We start from the raw sequence: 16,605 nt of genomic DNA on the forward strand, positions 1-16,605 counted from the left end.
GCGAAGAAAAATATTGGCAAATAGAAAAGCTTTTTCATTATGCGTGCTTAAGGAACTACAGGATGCCAGATCTCAACGACCAAGTGAGAACCATCAATTCATTATGCGCGGAGAACGTCATCTCCCCCTCCTGCTCGCTCGCAGTGAACTTTCCTGAAAATGTCCTGCTGTTTTTCTCACATCAGCTCACCCTGACTTCAGTGAAAAATGGCTTGAAAATTCGGGGTAGAGTCAGAGTGAAACATTCGACTGAGTGCGTTCAAACTTTTGACTCACCCTGAACATTTCTGGAAGTTTTCAGGAGTTTAGTGCGAACGTGTGAAAGCTCCATCACTTTCCCAATCCTCCTCCACGCGTCTGTATCCTCCTTTCACTTCATTTTATAGCTGAAGAAAGTCAATAAACACTTTTTTATTTCATTTAAAAACTAGTCATTGGAGATGTTGTTACTTTTCCCTCCAAAGAGTTCTGTTGGTGATCTGTGATGTTTCACCTGTCATGCCCCCGTGTTGCTTAAATAGTTGAGGCCATATGTGTGTTATGTTTCGTTTTTTATTATGAGATTTAAAAAAAAAAAAAAGGTCTTAACAGCCTGATAAACAGAGAAATAAATCCAAAGACATGACCTTCAATAGACCAAAATGCAGTCCAAACACAACTTGTTTTATAAAGAATAATATCTTGGTTTGTCTCAGTGGGGAAAGTGTTCCTCTGTGGCTTCTGCTTTTGCTTTGTAGATGTGCTAACAGCAACATTTAGAGGTCACTCCATTTATATTTAGCTGTATTTGTCTGTCTGACATGAAAGGATTACACCAGTGTAACTCTCAATGCTATTTCCATTAATACCAGCGAAGATCATAAAACTGTGTGAATTATTCTGCAGACTCAGAGGCCTGAGTCAATCTCAGTTCTTCTGCAGGTTTGCTTTACGTTGATCACGTTTCTTTTAAATTCTTGTAAAAGCAGCTTTTAAAGACACTGTTACTGTGAGGAGAATATTATCTTTATTTTGAACCAAACCTGAGGGGAAATGTGTTTAAACAGCCTTTTCCATCCTGGACTTGAACCTCCCTCTGTCTTTTTTTTTCTCTCTTCTTCAGCCGTCTTTTTCCCGCTCTGTCTTTACTTCTTGCTCTGTCTTTGCTTCAGTTTCCTTCTCTCTGGCTCATAGCCAAACCCACCTCACATGACAACCACCCGTCCAAAAACCTGCCCTGGTCCTCTGCACCAGGCGGACACAGCCAGACCCCCCCCCTCCCCATCCCGCGCTGTGCTCCTGCTCGCTCAGTCTGCCTGGCCTCCATCCCGCTCACTCACTCACCTTCCTGCCAACTTTACTCGCACTGAAAGGAGTTACCTAATGCTGCCGTTACTGCAGCTAATGCAGATTTCATGCACACACGCGCTCTGTTTGACATGGGATAATGAACATGTGTGACTTTGACCTACCAGTCTACTTTGAAAGGTTAATCCCAGGTTGTTGCTGTTTACATTGCGCTCTCTCTGCAAGTGTAGTAAACAAAGTACTAGTTTGTTATTTCAGCAAAGTTTTAACTTGATCATGGTTATTAAATGAGTCTGCTGCAAGAGTTGACTTTATGTTTTATTGTATAACTGCTTATCTAAGTATTTGTTCTACATTGATCACAAAGCTGTAAAAACAAAAACAAGCCTGAGCATCAAATTAAAGATATTAAACTCAGCTTTCAAACTTGCAGAAAACTACTGATATGTGCTGGAGGAGTGTCATGTGTGAACACAAACAGCCGAATTCTTCTCTCAAACTTCAGCCGGAGTGATTGATATAAAGACAGATATTCTCATTATAGCGTCCTCTAGTCATTTCTTACCTCAGGAGACTCCGCCCCCCCCTCCTGTCTGACAGGTACAGTCTCCCACTGTGAGGTGCATGTGTGAACATCCAGGTCAGGAGAATATCCGGAGCAGTCTTCTGACATTATCTAGATATTTTCAGGAGTGCAGATGTGAAAATGGCTTGATAATAGATGATATTTCCTTTAAATGAAAGGCAGATATTCCAGTTCAACGTCAGACTCCGTCATGATGGCTGCCACTATGTGTCTGTGTAGTCATATCCTGAGACAGTTTTCACCTTTACAATAAACTGGTTGTTTTAATATCCTCAGATCTCATGTCACCACATCTCGCCACGCCCCTCAAATACAGCTCTGACATTTCAACAGTTTTCTGACAGTGTTTGACTGAGACGATGAGAAGACTGAACAGACAGACAGCTCTGAAATGTACCTCCATCTGGTAGTTATTTGTAGGAATTGTGCGGTTGTCAAGTTGGCAAACTGGTTCACCAGCATGAAAACACAGCTGTGTCAAATTCTGGAGAGAGGCAGTTTAATAGAGATGCCTTGTTGTTGTTGTTACAGCATCATAAACACTCGTTTTCATAAAGATGTGTAAAGACTAACTGCCTTGTTTACGTATGAAAATGTCGCCCGGTCTGTTACTGATTGGTGTCTTGGTGTCTCGTATCTAAAGACGAGTGAATTCCAGGCGACAACATTTGCATGCGACGCCTGCCTGCAGACGTGTTTCAAATTGTTGCAGCAAAGACGAGGTGCTCATGAGCTGACAAATGAGTTCTCCTCCTGCTCGTCCTCTTCACTCCGCAGGCTGGCAGCGTGCAGCATGCAGCCTGTCTCTGGCACTGCAGTGAGCCCAAACATGATATGACCTAAATAAACGGGTGTGTTCGCACAGAGTGAGAGAGAGAGAGAGAGGGAGGGAATGAGGGATGAAGCAATATTTTCCTCCCGTCTCACACAGTCGTCATGTTTTCAAACACTTCACTCTCCTGCAGACTACAACTTGTGCGTGCGTGCGTGCGTGCGTGCGTGCTTGCGTGCGTGTGTGCACAGACACACTGGGGTTCTCTGCACCTTGTCACCTGCAGTCAGCTCAGGTGCTTTTACACATCTTAGCAGCTGCTTCACACCTCACTGAGATGTTCCTGTCCCTGTTTTCAGACTAGCCTGGTGAAGTCGTATTACGACACCGACGATGACTCAAGAGCTTTGATTTTCTTTCTCTGAGTGTCACTGAAGACAATAGACAATGGACAAAGGAGTGCAGCTGCACCACAGAGGGATGGTATAATCTACTCCTTCATTCATCCTTTATTGAGTCAGGATGAGATTTCTTTGTGAAGAGAAGTGGAAGACAAAGTGTAGAGACAGACTAAGGAAGAAGAAACGCATGTGACTCTGTAAAGAAAATGTGATAACATTTGATATTTACACTTGACAACGAAGGTGCTACTGGATTTGAATGACATGCAGGAAAGAGGCCACAGGTCGGAAACGATCCTGGGCCGCCCGCTTGGAGGACTACAGCCTCAGTACATGTGGCGGTCGCTCTAACCACTGTGTATGCCGGGGGCGCCTGTCTTGCGGTTTTAAATGCAGGAAAACCTGCTTTATGTATGTTGTTGTGACATTAGCTGAGAAACAGTCCTCATAATGTAAGACTTGTCCTCCTCCTACAAGTTAATCCAGGCTCCCCCCTACTTGCCCAAACCCAATGGAGTAGTTCAAGTAAGAGAGCATGTCCATGTGTGAGTCCATTCCCACTAAACGCTCCTCAGTAGTGTGGAAGTTCTTCAGACTGATGAGAGTAAACTGCTGTCATTAGTGAAGAAGTTTTCTGAAGTCTGTCATGGACACAATAAAAAGAATCATGACTAATTTATTCCTGCTTCTCAAACAGAGGCATGCAGCTGAGTCAGAGGAGCGAGTGTCACTGCCAGTTTCACACAGGACACATCCACTGAATTATATATTTAGTTGTGCTAATTTACTCCAGCTCTAGTTTGGCACCATTTTTCATTCAGTAAATCTGCTGACTTGCAAGGTTGGCCATACCTCCACTTATTGAAGGGACCAGCTACAATAAAGACGTTGTACTGAACCTTTTTACAAGACAACATTATTATTATTCACCTGTAAATTGGTACAAATGAGTCAGACAGAGCGTAGCTGACAGCTAGCTGAAGCTACATCTGACTGAATCAAAATGATGTGAAAACGTCAAACTCAGGCCTCAGTCCAACAGGTAAAATGTAAACATGCTCAGTGAGAAAGCAATGCCTGCTCACATGCAAGAAAATTCAGACTTTTGTTATGTGTTTATTGCCAATTCTCACATTGTGATAACAATGTAAACGCCATTTATCGAGCAGCCCTTCTTATTAAATGAAGTAAGCAGAAACTTTATCCCTTTGTGTCGCTCCTTCAGGTGCACTCTTTTTGGAGTGCAGAAATATGCGACTGCACGGGCAGAATTAGAGTCTTGAGTGATTCCTGAGTCCAAGGTCCTCTCCAGGTCCCGTCTTCAATGACAGCAGGAAGTTTGATGTGTTTGTGTTTGTTTGGCTGGCCAGGGTCAGGACTGAAAGCTCCTTTGTGTGTTGCACACAGAGCTCTGGAGTCTGTTATGGACAGATAAGAGACCCTCACCTCATACACACTTTCTGCAGGACAGGTTTCACTGTGCAAACACACAGCTCAGTCCTGTGTGTGTATTTAAGTGAGGCATGCATATGTGTGTGAGTGTGTGAGTGTGTGAGTGTGAGTGTGAGTGTGAGTGTGAGTGTGTGTGAGTGTGTGTGAGTGTGTGTGTGTGTGTGTGTGTGTGTGTGTGTGTGTGTGTGTGTGTGTGTGTGTGTGTGTGTGTGTGTGTGTGTGTGTGTGTGTGTGTGTGTGTGTGTGTGTGTGTGTGTGTGTGTGTGTGTGTGTGTGTGTGTGTGTGTGTGTGTGTGTGTGTGTGTGTGTGTGTGAGAATGAGGGATGAAGCAATATTTTCCTCCCGTCTCACACAGTCGTCATGTTTTCAAACACTTCACTCTCCTGCAGACTACAACTTGTGTGTGTGTGTCTGCGGACAGTCAGTCCTCCTGGATTAAAGACCTTTTAATCCCGTCGATCCTCATCAGCTCAGATGTTAATGGGTATAAATTGTTAGTCAAGGAGTACACTCTGCTCACGAGTCAAAAGCTAGCGCTGCACGGCTCGATGACCTCTGGACCCGGGTTATGAGTCGCCGTGGTCGAGGTGAGCCAGGCCTTTTCGATGATGGATGCACCTCTCAGCTCTAGTTTGGATCAGCAACTTTTAATTGGGTCTCTGCTTTCTTGTGCCTCCTAATCTCCTCCCAGAGCCAAGAGGACACGCCTGCATCCTTCAGAGTGGAGCTCTTAGCCTAATTAATTGTGCTGTTTTAAGACTTTTAGAGGATTTCTGTTTAAAACGGCACTAAACTCAAAACCATGAATAATCGCTTAGAAACCCTTTTTAAAGAAAAATTATGTCTGTTAAGAAATTGCTTATGTGTTGTCCTTAAAGTGCATAAAACGTTTATTATATAGGCAAAAGAGTTTCATTATAACAATGTAATTCCTTGTTTACTGAAGACATCCAAACTTCTTAAACAATCATGGTGATTGTTGACTGTCTTTGAAAATGATTTGAGGCCTGGTCTAATCTAGGGATGTACCGATCTGATCCTGGTATCAGATATCAGACTGGTCCTGACTGAAATAGCTAGACCAGCTTGATGCCAACCCCGATCACAAAACCTGGAAACAGTGCCGTCATTCTGGAAATGTATTTCTCAACACGTTAAGGACGATCTGTGTTGGGACTTAAAAAGTAGGATTGGTGCATCTCTCTATATAACCGGCAGGTAAAACAGTCTCTCGGTCGCAGCAGCATACTGCCCTCGATGTCCTTTGTTCCCTTTTTTATCCCACCCGCCCGTCCTGGCTCCTAACACGACAGAGACCCAGGCGCCAACATATTACTTCCTCCTTGTGAGTCAGAGAGACAACAGCCTACTGTACAGTGTTCACTGAAATCCGTATTTAAATCTCGTCTGTTTACAGTCACTGAACACGACGCACAAAAGCAGTAATCTTGCGCTGGTTCTGCACAATCACCAGCCACTCATCCGTGATGAGGAAGTTGGCTAATAATCGGTGTGGTAACATTGCCTGCATGTGAATTGGAACATTTCCATGACTCTTTATTTCTAAAGTTTTGCAACTGTTTACCGTTGGAGGCATTTCTCCAGCCTTCGTGTCAGTGCGGCACATTCTCATTTCGCTCCTGCAGACAGACCAATTTTCTCCCCGTCCCTTGGATTAATAAAATGTCTCTCTTTCCTCACTCACAGGAAGCTCAGCGATGAATAAGCTACGGCAGAGCTTCCGCCGGAAGAAAGACGTCTACGTGCCGGAGTCGAGTCGGCCGCACCAGTGGCAGACAGACGAGGAGGCGGTCCGCAGCGGCAAATGTAGCTTTGCAGTCAAGGTGACTCTCTCTCTCACACAAAAACACACCTGCATACAGAACCTAACACACACACACACACACACACACACACACACACACACCTGTCTCTCTCACACACACAGTGCAGCTCTGACCTTACTGTAGCACACTCTAAGAAACTAGCTCGCTGCCGGGCTCCCCAAGGACGCTGCTTGTGATTAATCATAAGCATTCAGAGACTGTGAGCACAGCTTTTATCTAGGTTGCAACATTATCTGCTGGAGCTTTGTAAAGCTGTGTGTGTGTGTGTGTGTGTGTGTGTGTGTGTGTGTGTGTGTGTGTGTGTGTTATTGATTTCTGGCCTCCTTGAATCACCAAGTAAAATATGCAAAATGATAGAAAATGTTTCATTATCGCTGACAAATAACAATTCCTGGGCGCAGCTCTGTGGGCGATGCAGCTTCTCTCTACACAATGTTTCAAACCTCTCTGACTGGACGTGCTGTGCTGCAGCGACGGGAGGGGAGAGTTCACCGTATTTTGGCAACAAAGCCTTCGACTTTTGCAAACAGAAGTGCAACGGTACGCTTCTTCTCATCACATGGCACCCCCTCCACCCCGGACTAAAAGGGGAATTGAAAACCCTCAGAGTGGAGAAAGAGAAAGTTTTCCTGAGAATATAGGAAGTTTTTTGCTGCTCGATGCATTTGGATTGCTCATTAGAAAGGTTGTGGTTTGTGTTTGCTTAGTCCCGTTTCCTCTTAGAGAGAGAGTGGAATTGAAAAACTAAAAGTGGAAGTAACTGGGGTGCTAGTGGTAGAGTGGTTAGTATGCATGCCCAATGTGCAGAGGCTGTGGTCCTCGAAGCTTGCGGCCCTGGGTTCAAATCTGAAGTTCTGAACTGTGGCTACTTTCCTGCATGTCATTCCCCACTCTCTGTCTCTGTCTCCCTGATTTCCGATTCTATCGTCTGTCCTGTTTCTGAATAAAAGTATAAAAATGTATTCTTTTTTTTTTTAAAGAGGATGTGTGGGGTCAACTCGAGATTCCACTTGCCACACAGAAATTGCACACTTGCTCCTAAGAGCGAGAGACTATGAAATGTGGCTGTTTGCGATCACACATGCAGCTCACCTTGAAAGCTTCGCTCTATTGGAGAAGCCTGACCACTGCTAAAGGTGGAGAAAACAAACAAAGTTAAATCCTCCTGTTTCTCTGGAGTGACCGCTCTGTCAACATGTGGACTTATTTACGATGTGACATATGCAAACAAAACGCTCTCGGTTGAGGAAGTACTTTATCTTTTGTAGGCTACTCTTTGTGTTTACCACACGGCAGTAAAGTACAAGAAACATTATGCAAAGTGTAAACTGTGACATCATAAAAATAGTATTTTAAAGTTTTAAGTGATCCTCCTACAGGAAGTGAGAAATGTCTGTGTAACTGTGACCAGCTAACAGGTGGACCTTGAAATCTTAAACTCTGGTACCTGATCATTGTTGAAAGGTGTGGTCCTCTCTGCAAATCTTTCTGTAAACTCCTAAAGTCGCAAAAGGCTTCAAGTAGAGTATTGGTTATAACTTCTACAGCCACTCACACACTTCACTTCCAACATGTTCCCCCTCTCTGCGCTCGGCTTTCATCGTGCTGGTGCAACCTACCATGCTGCTCCTGTGTCCCTCCTCCCCCTCCTGCTCATGCTCCCGGTCTCCTGCTCTGTGCCTCAGAGGAGTCTGCTCCTGTATGTGTTGGAAAGATCGCTCACTGCCTCACTGAAGAGAAACCAATAGAGGGTGGGAGAGGAGATGCAGCAGAGTAGAAGACTTTAAATGTGGTGTGGAGGGGGAAGGTGTTGTCCAGTCAGGATGTGAGCATAGATCACGTTAGTTTAAACCTCGGCTTCCTCACCGTGTTAGTGGCGTTCATGTTCACATTGTTGTCTTTAAGATGAAACTGACAGACAGTTGTTCATAACTCAAGGTGAAAAATGTAGACTGTATAGAAATGTGTGAAAGCTTGAGCTGAATGTGAGATTAGATGAAACTGCTTACAGAAATGTAGAAAGAGTTGACAAAGAAAGTGTCTTTAACGACCTTTGTACACCTTAAACCATGCAGTCTCATCTGTATGCAAATGAACGTACGTGCAGCTTGATGCTCACGGTTTGAGGGCGGACTTTCTGTTGAATATGACAGAATTTTCAACTGGATCTGATTGATGTTCAATACCCTGAATTAATTCCTAGAAACCACTTGGATTACATCCAGAGGACTTAAAACAGTAAATCCATCTCCAGTGAATTGATACTGATATAAATGTACGTTAGGGCCAGACGATATATCAGTCTGTTACAGATTTAACAGCTTTATTGTCTGATGTTATTAGTTTTTTTTTAGAAAAGGTAATACAGAAGAGAGTAGATGGGACGATTTAGAAATTATGTAATCGCGTAAATTTGATTTCAGATGATAATATTCCCAGCAGCGTCTGCAGCCGCACAGCCGAGGAGATACTGTTCAGATTTGTTTTGTAAAAGTCAAACAATATGATATTGATAATAGTTTCGATACCATGGAGAAAAAAAAAGTTATAAATAGAGCTCGACCGATATATCGGCCAGCCGATATTTGCAAATCCAGTGGCTAATTTTATCGCAGATATACGCCGATATTACTAGATTTACTCACTAGTAAATTAGAATTTAATTTGAGTTTCATTGTATCACACTAGCAGTTCTCTTTCACCAGCAGAGGGCGCTATATGGATTGCAACAAGCATCATCACTCTGCAGAGCGTAAAGCGTTGATGAACGTTCAGTTACTTCAGTTAAGTGACCATCTTGTCTTCATTAAAAATCGTTTCCACAAGTGTTTGATAACCACATTTGAGGAATAAACGCCATGAATGTGTTTATCTATCTCTACAGATCAAACATTGAAGATATCGGCAGATATATCGCTATCAGGTTTTTTGTCGATATCGGCCCCAAAAATCTCATATCAGTCGAGCCCTAGTTGTAATATTGTGTAATTTCTTGTTTTAATGATCAGACTTTGCAAGATAACTTCTGCACACTGGATACAGAGAAATTCACGTCTGTTCCTGGAGGCATGTATCGTTCCCAGATTGGGTTTTATCTAAAGTTCAGAAAGAGCAAGGTGAGCTGTTTTAACTCTTAACTTAGCTGACGGGCTTCTGACTTCCTGTGTCACTCTCTCTGCAATAACAGGAATTACATTAGCATAAGTCCCTTAATGTTAAATATACATCTGTATGAATCATGAGAGAGAAACGCAGGACTGTTGTGTCTTAATGTCTGGCTGTTGTCTTGACCTCTGCTCACCTAATGTTTACAGAATGTGAAATGAAGGGCTCGATGTTTGTTTTGTGTTACTTCTGATGGCTCCTCTCCATCTGGAAAAATCAACCTCAGGGGCAAGAAATGTAAATACAACATGTCACCTCATGTCTCTTCCTCGTCGAACACTAACAGTGCAGAGGCAGGGAAATAAATTCAGTGTATGATATACTGTATAAAGTGAATATAATCCTAGCCCACTGTGGGATTAGTGCAGAGAGGAACTAATCCTGGAGTGGGCATGAAAAAAGCTTGAATATTCAGAACAAATTACCCTACACATGTACGACACACCGCACAGGGTTTGTTTGTTTTTTGAAGGTGTTTGGAGCATCCCTGATACACATAAAGGTTTCTGCCTCCACATTGTTGCTGCCAGCTAGTTTCTAACAGGACGGAGTAAGATGCTAAATGTAGCATCTGTTGTGACACTTCAAGCCTCCTCCTGCATTTACTCATCGTACCTCAGCTCGTCTCAGGGCTGAGCGGCTATTAGCTGCGCTGCTGCTCCCATTGTCTTCACTACCCACCACTGCCTCTTCCCATCACTATTATCATCCTTAGCAAACAAAGGTTTCTCTGCACATACCCATGGATGTGTTTGTGCACATGTAGCATTACAATACGTCGACTGTGTGACTCACCACCGTGGCGTCACACTCTGAAAATAGCCAGGCCGGAGGGCGGGGTTGACAGGCGTGGGTCAGCGTCACTCTGTGTCTGTGTATCTGTAAGGAAAGGGTAAGGACTTCCTCTCCGGCCCTGTTCACACAATGGCTTCTGGGGCGGTCAGGGTTGTGACTCTTGGGCGACACACAGCAGGGTGTGATGCTGCTTCAGGAGGCGGGGGGGGGGGAGGTTAAGGCTGGAGGAGGCAGCCTTTTTCCGTTCATTCAGTTACAGCCAGTCCCACTCATGTAGGATTTCCAGGCCATCCCTCTTGTTGGTTGTTACATGTCTGAAGCTCAGGCTTTCTCTGTATTGATGCAGTGACAGATCCTGATGTGACGAGATGGAAGTATAAGCGCTAATCACAGTTATTAAAAGTTTGGTCTATACTTTATGTTGATACAACGCCTCTGCTCTTTGTTCCCTGACTCTTAACGATATACAGTGTTTCTATATAAGACATATAACCTTCATGAGATAGGACAGCTTAAGAGAGACAGGAAAGGGGGCGCGGGTGGCACAGTGGTTAGAGGGGCGCGCCCCATGTATGGAGGCCGTAGTCCTCCAAGCGGGCAGCCCAGGATCGAATCCGACCTGTGGCCTCTTTCCCGCATGTCATTCCCCTCTCTCTTTCTACCCAATTTCTGACTCTATCCACTGTCCTATCTCTCCAATCATGGCACAAAATGACCAAAAATGTATCTTAAAAAATAAAAAAGAGAGAGAGAGACAGGAGAGAGAGTGGAGGATAACATGCACCAAACAGACTCAGGATCGGGAGTAGAACATTTGACCAGTGTAACTTGGACTGTAGCCTCTGTTCATGGGGCGCCTGCTCCACCAACCGGGCGCCACCGGCACCCCAACAGTGAGTATTTTAAGTGGATTACTGATCTACTCGAGCTGGCCGCCCAGGTGTTCAATGCCACCAAAGTATCATTGCTGACCTTTTCTTTTTTAAAGATTTATTTTTGGGCTTTTGTGCCTTTATTGGAGAGATAGGACAGTGGATAGAGATGGAAATCAGAGAGAGAGAGAGAGAGAGTGGGGATTGACATGCAGGAAAGGAGCCACAGGTTGGATTCAAACCCAGGACTACAGCCTCCATATATGGGACGTGCGCACTAACCACTGCGCCCAGCAGTGCCCCTGACCTTTTCTTGAAAATTGTATCATCCATGCAAAAGAGAGAGGGAGAGAGAGAGAGAGAAATCTGCTTGTACTTCACCTCCAGTAAACACAACTTTTGATGTCTCTTGTTCAAACTGAAGCGTCTCAGGACTTTGTTTCAATATTTAGAATCTGCCTGTTGCTGATGCCGTCCTGCACTCGTAGTTTATGACGATTGTTGTCGTCATCAACAAGCCTCCACACACGCTGATCACCTGATGTGATGACAGAATATCGAGTGAAGATTTCAGAACGCCAGAAATCTTATTTGAACATCTTTAACTGATGAATATTATCAAAAGTGTAGAAACACACAAAAACAACGCTACGTAATGGGTCAGGGCGGGACAAGGGGGCGACGCTGTGAGAAAATGTGGTGTGAAAGTGTGTGTATTTGTGTGCGTGCATGTGAGTATATGTAGATAAGAGAATCAGGAGAAAGTAAGTCGAGCAGATTTTTTAGGGGAGAAGGACGTTTTTGGATTGCGGCTCTTTCAAAAATATTTTTGCATCAATGTGGTTCTTGAGTCGGGCAAGGTTGAGTACCACTGTGTTACACTGTCCTCATAGAATCCCACGCTTACTGTTAGTTTGACCCACATGCTCGTTTGTATTTCTCAGGAAAGTGTTTAGTTCTCTCCACAGAGTAAATTAGGGATCAACTTGGGAGTAGTTGAACTGCGATTGACCTGAAATGGTAATTAATGATGTGTATAAATCACAAGCACAACCCTATCTGGGAATTTTAGCCTGGGCTCATTTAAATACACATTCTCCCTCCAGAGTTTATTATATTAATCTCAATTAAACTTCAGAACAGATTGCCAAAGGAAGGTTTGTCAAAGCATTACTAACTCTCTCTCTTTCTCTCTGTACCCTGCAGTACCTGGGCCATGTGGAGGTGGAGGAGTCCCGAGGCATGCACATCTGTGAGGACGCAGTCAAGCGGCTGAAGACGGTATGTTTCTCTAGAAAAGCCCTCTGTACTTCCAGGAACGAGGCTGCTGACTACCAGACACAGTCCTGCTTCCTCTCTGTCTGTTTCTTATCTTTCCCCCCCGGTTAGTTTCCCTCACTGAGCCTCCAACATCCTACTGACTCCTTCTAACATTTCCTTAACTTTTCCCCCTCCATCTGTCACCAGGCAGTTTAGCTCTTGTTTTGTGGTTGTTTATTCCTGCCTCGTTCACTCTTTACAAAGACGCCAGGGTGTGTTGCTTTATGTCAGAGGATGGTCTCCTCCCATCTTGACCCTCAGACAACCTCCGTCTCAGCCGGAGGAGATAGACCGGCGTGTACTTCCTGCTGCAGTGGATTCCGGTGGAGTTGTGCAAGAGGAACAAATTCCAATGCTGTCAATTGTTCCAAAGGCCCCGCCCAGGTCATAAGCTCCTGTGGGTTAACGAGTCCGTAGTCTGCAGGTCTGGGTTCTTGTGAGGAGGATTGGTGCGTCACCCTTGAGTCATAGTGCAAAGGTAGAGGAGATGATTTCTGTGCCAAGAAAGGTGGAGAAACTCCTGATCACAGCTTTCAGTTTCAGTTTAATCAGTAGTCGAGTATCATCTGTGTTTCGTCTGTTCTCTTGACTTCTTGTTGCTGCGTTAAGTTTTGCAGAGGTCCTTTTATTAGTTTATATGATCGACTCAACGAGATGTTGAAGGCACGTTGAGCTGTCCAGAGCCTTTTGTTGCTTTGATTATAGCGCAGAATAACGCTGCCCTGAGGACACCTTCATATTTTATGAGCACAATAACGGATAGTAGAATACCTCAATATTCATACCGTATAAAACAGAAGCTGAGAGAGCGCACACACACACACACACACACACACACACACACACACACACACACACACACACACACACACACACACACACACAACTTGTTAAAAGTCCAGGCGTATATTGGTTTCAACCTCTGAGGGACGGCCGTCTGAAGGAGATGAGCTTTCCATTATTTTTGAACAAAACTCGTGCACAGCTCTGGATTTTTATTCCACATTCTTTAAGACATGATAGCATTAAAGTTCCTCTGTTGTCTTCACGCAGCCAGGACAATCAGTGAAAGTAACGTGTGGAAAAAAGAACAGGTGCTTTTACTGGTCAGACAGCCAGATAAACAGCGAATATATATATATATATATATATATATATATATATATATATATATGTAGGTGTCTTATTGAGACCAGCGGCTATTTGTCAAAATGCTTGACGGGACATCAAGTGAGAAATGGATTCATTTGATTTTTTTACAACCAGAGTGACTCCCTGCTTGTCGTCACATCCTGCAGGCTAAAAGCTCATTGCAAAACTCCAACACATGTGTAACAGATTGTAGTCTAAGTCCCATTAAATACGTTCATAAAAGACAGTAAACGTAAACAAGTACATGCATAACCTGTTGACACGCGGAGCTGTGTGTGTGTGTGTGTGTGTGTGTGTGTGTGTGTGTGTGTGTGTGTGTGTGTGTGTGTGTGTGTGTGTGTGTGTGTGTGTGTGTGTGTGTGTGTGTGTGTGTGTGTGTGTGTGTGTGTGTGTGTGTGTGTGTGTGTGTGTGTGTGTGTGTGTGTGTGTGTGTGTGTGTGTGTGTGTGTGTGTGTGTGTGTGTGTGTGTGTGTGTGTGTGTGTGTGTGTGTGTGTGTGTGTGTGTGTGTGTGTGTGTGTGTGTGTGTGTGTGTGTGTGTGTGTGTGTGTGTGTGTGTGTGTGATCTCACACAGTAGGACAAATACACATTTGGAGCACAACAAACTAGAACACACAGTCAGATAGACACACAGGAAGAAGTGCACCCAGAGGCTCATCAGGCAGACATACCGTACACACACACACACACACACACACACACACACACACACACACACACACACACACACTGGTGCCTGATGAGGTCACATGGTGTACACAGAGCCAGAGGCCATCAGCTCTTATTGAGTTTCATTCATTTTAACAGGAAGGACAAAATGGAGCCAACTCAAACAGATGCCTCGGACCTCCAGTGGAAAGTTGCATACCTTCGGGTTCTCTCCTCGACGATTTAAGAAAGTCAAATGACGGGACATTTCAGGAAACGTGTCCTTACTGTTCAATCTATAACACGAGTACTGCGCTGTCTGTGAGACTCTTTCATTGAGTTGACACCACGCAGGAGAAGAAATAGTTCCATTAAAGCTTTTCAAATATCTTCATGATTTAAAAATTACAGGAGCGCTAATATTCATTAGCATCCGGTACTGAGGCTCAGAAACACGTCACACTGCTGCTGTGTCACTCTGATTAGTTTTTCACTGTGTGATTGTCAGACAAGAACTCATTCTGTTCTCCTGAGCTGCTCTGTGTACTCTGACACATACAACAGAGAAACACATGAGTGATGATTTAACTGGTAACATGAAGTCTGACTCAGGTGTTCATGATGATCTGAATCATAGATGTTCAGTCTGATGTTCCTTTAAACTGTTTCTGTTAACGAGGCAGCTGTAGGAACTAAACAGGACACAAACATTCTGGCAGCGTGCCTCACTCTGCTGCCTGGAGCTGAGCGGCTCATAGTTACAGAATAAAGAGTGACTGCGAGAGTTCTCCCTGCCAAGGCCAGACTGTCCAGCCCAGACGAGGACCACCCTTTAAGCAAGATATACAATTAGAGAGATCCCACTTCATCCTCACTGACTCTTTAATAAGCTGACTGTTGCCAGGCAACAAATACAGCTGCTGCCCGTGCAGAGAGCGTGAGTTAATATTACTCAGTAGTTAAGTATTTCCAGGAAACTAATAACTAAAAATGGGCTGGAACGAAGCCCAACAACTATAGATTGCTAATATCTTGTGAGGGCAGATTCCTGAAAGAACAGTAACAGCAGCAGCAACACCAAAACACAGTCATGGCTTTGCAGAGATTAAGACTCCCTCTCTGGTGTGTAAGACCAAAGAACAATGAAATGTGTGTGTTAGTGTCCCTGTGTGCACCCGGTACCAGAGGGTGCATGCTGGTGGTCTAGCTGTCAGTCAGTGTGTGTGTGAGTGTGTGTGTGACAGCTACAGCTTTGAGCGGTCTCTATTGTTTTCCCAGAAGCTTTTGGGACGATAATGAGAGTTTTCTCACAGCACATGGGGGAGGATGGGGGCGGGTGTAGGAGGAGGAGGGGGAGGCTGCAGAACACTGCAGCACCATCAACCTCCAAGCTGCCCTTATTGCTGCGTCATCATGACATCACTTCCTGCTGCGGCTGTTGGCTGACGGCCCAGGGTTTTGTCGTGTATTCTCTGTTCTCGCTGTGAGAACGTTTCAGGAGCTCGTGGTGACCTGGAGTGCTTCCTCTGTGCAGACTGGGTGGAGCACCCCCACCAGGAGATGCTGACATGCTAAAAGAATTCCAGTTGCATTCGTACATCAACACCCAGTAGCCTCAGGGTGCGTCATCGACGGTGTATCTGATTCCATTAGACAGAGAGTGTATTAGGCGCTGTTTTGACTTCAGTGACACATGGTATGAAGAGCTGCCTTTCCATTCCATCAGAGATAAACACCGAATGTAGGCAACTACAAAAACAAAAACCTACCGCTCTGCTGCTCTGAGGGAACTCTGCAAACATGACCTGACCTTAACTTCAAAATGTCACTTATATAAACTCTTCTTAGCACCGGGAAATGTTTTAAGTGGGCAACGTTCCTCGGCTGTATCGCTCCTGTCCAGGCCGGTGATTTTAGATGATTTATACACCTGTAAAGTAGTTTTTGAAGCACTTACAGTATAGTTGTCTCATATTTAAAGCAGTTGTTGTACAGTGTATGATGTCACACTCAACGTTTGATTCCATGTCATATCAGTCTTTGAGAAAAACTGTTTTTTTATAGACAAACATCGTCGGTACAGCTTCTCGACATGTCAGTGGTTTTTGCTTCTTCACAACCCGTTAAAGGTATAATACGCGACTTTCAGAGTAGATGGCTCTTTAACGACATCTGGCCCTAAAATCCTGCTGATGTGGTTGTTCACACATGCACCTCACAGCGAGAGACTATCCCTGTTGGAGAGGAGGTCATGCTCCCTAGGCCTGCAGGAGAAACTCTGTTTTGAATATTCTGCCGTTTTGCGTTC

At 44.4% G+C, this 16,605-nt stretch overlaps 1 protein-coding gene across 6 annotated transcripts in view; it reads left to right on the forward strand.

The window, feature by feature from the left end:
- The window catches only part of numb (NUMB endocytic adaptor protein), a 53,949-nt gene that overhangs the window by 24,447 nt on the left and 12,897 nt on the right, over window positions 1–16,605 (forward strand). For all 6 annotated transcript variants that reach the window (XM_061062402.1, XM_061062406.1, XM_061062403.1 and 3 more), the window contains exons 2-3: window positions 6,207–6,343; window positions 12,385–12,459. In XM_061062402.1, the coding sequence (XP_060918385.1) occupies window positions 6,218–6,343; window positions 12,385–12,459 (201 nt within the window). In that variant the 5' untranslated portion in view covers window positions 6,207–6,217. The remainder of the gene's footprint in view (window positions 1–6,206; window positions 6,344–12,384; window positions 12,460–16,605) is intronic.

This window comes from Labrus mixtus, chromosome 18 (assembly GCF_963584025.1).
Source record: "Labrus mixtus chromosome 18, fLabMix1.1, whole genome shotgun sequence".
NCBI classification, from domain to species: domain Eukaryota; kingdom Metazoa; phylum Chordata; class Actinopteri; order Labriformes; family Labridae; genus Labrus; species Labrus mixtus.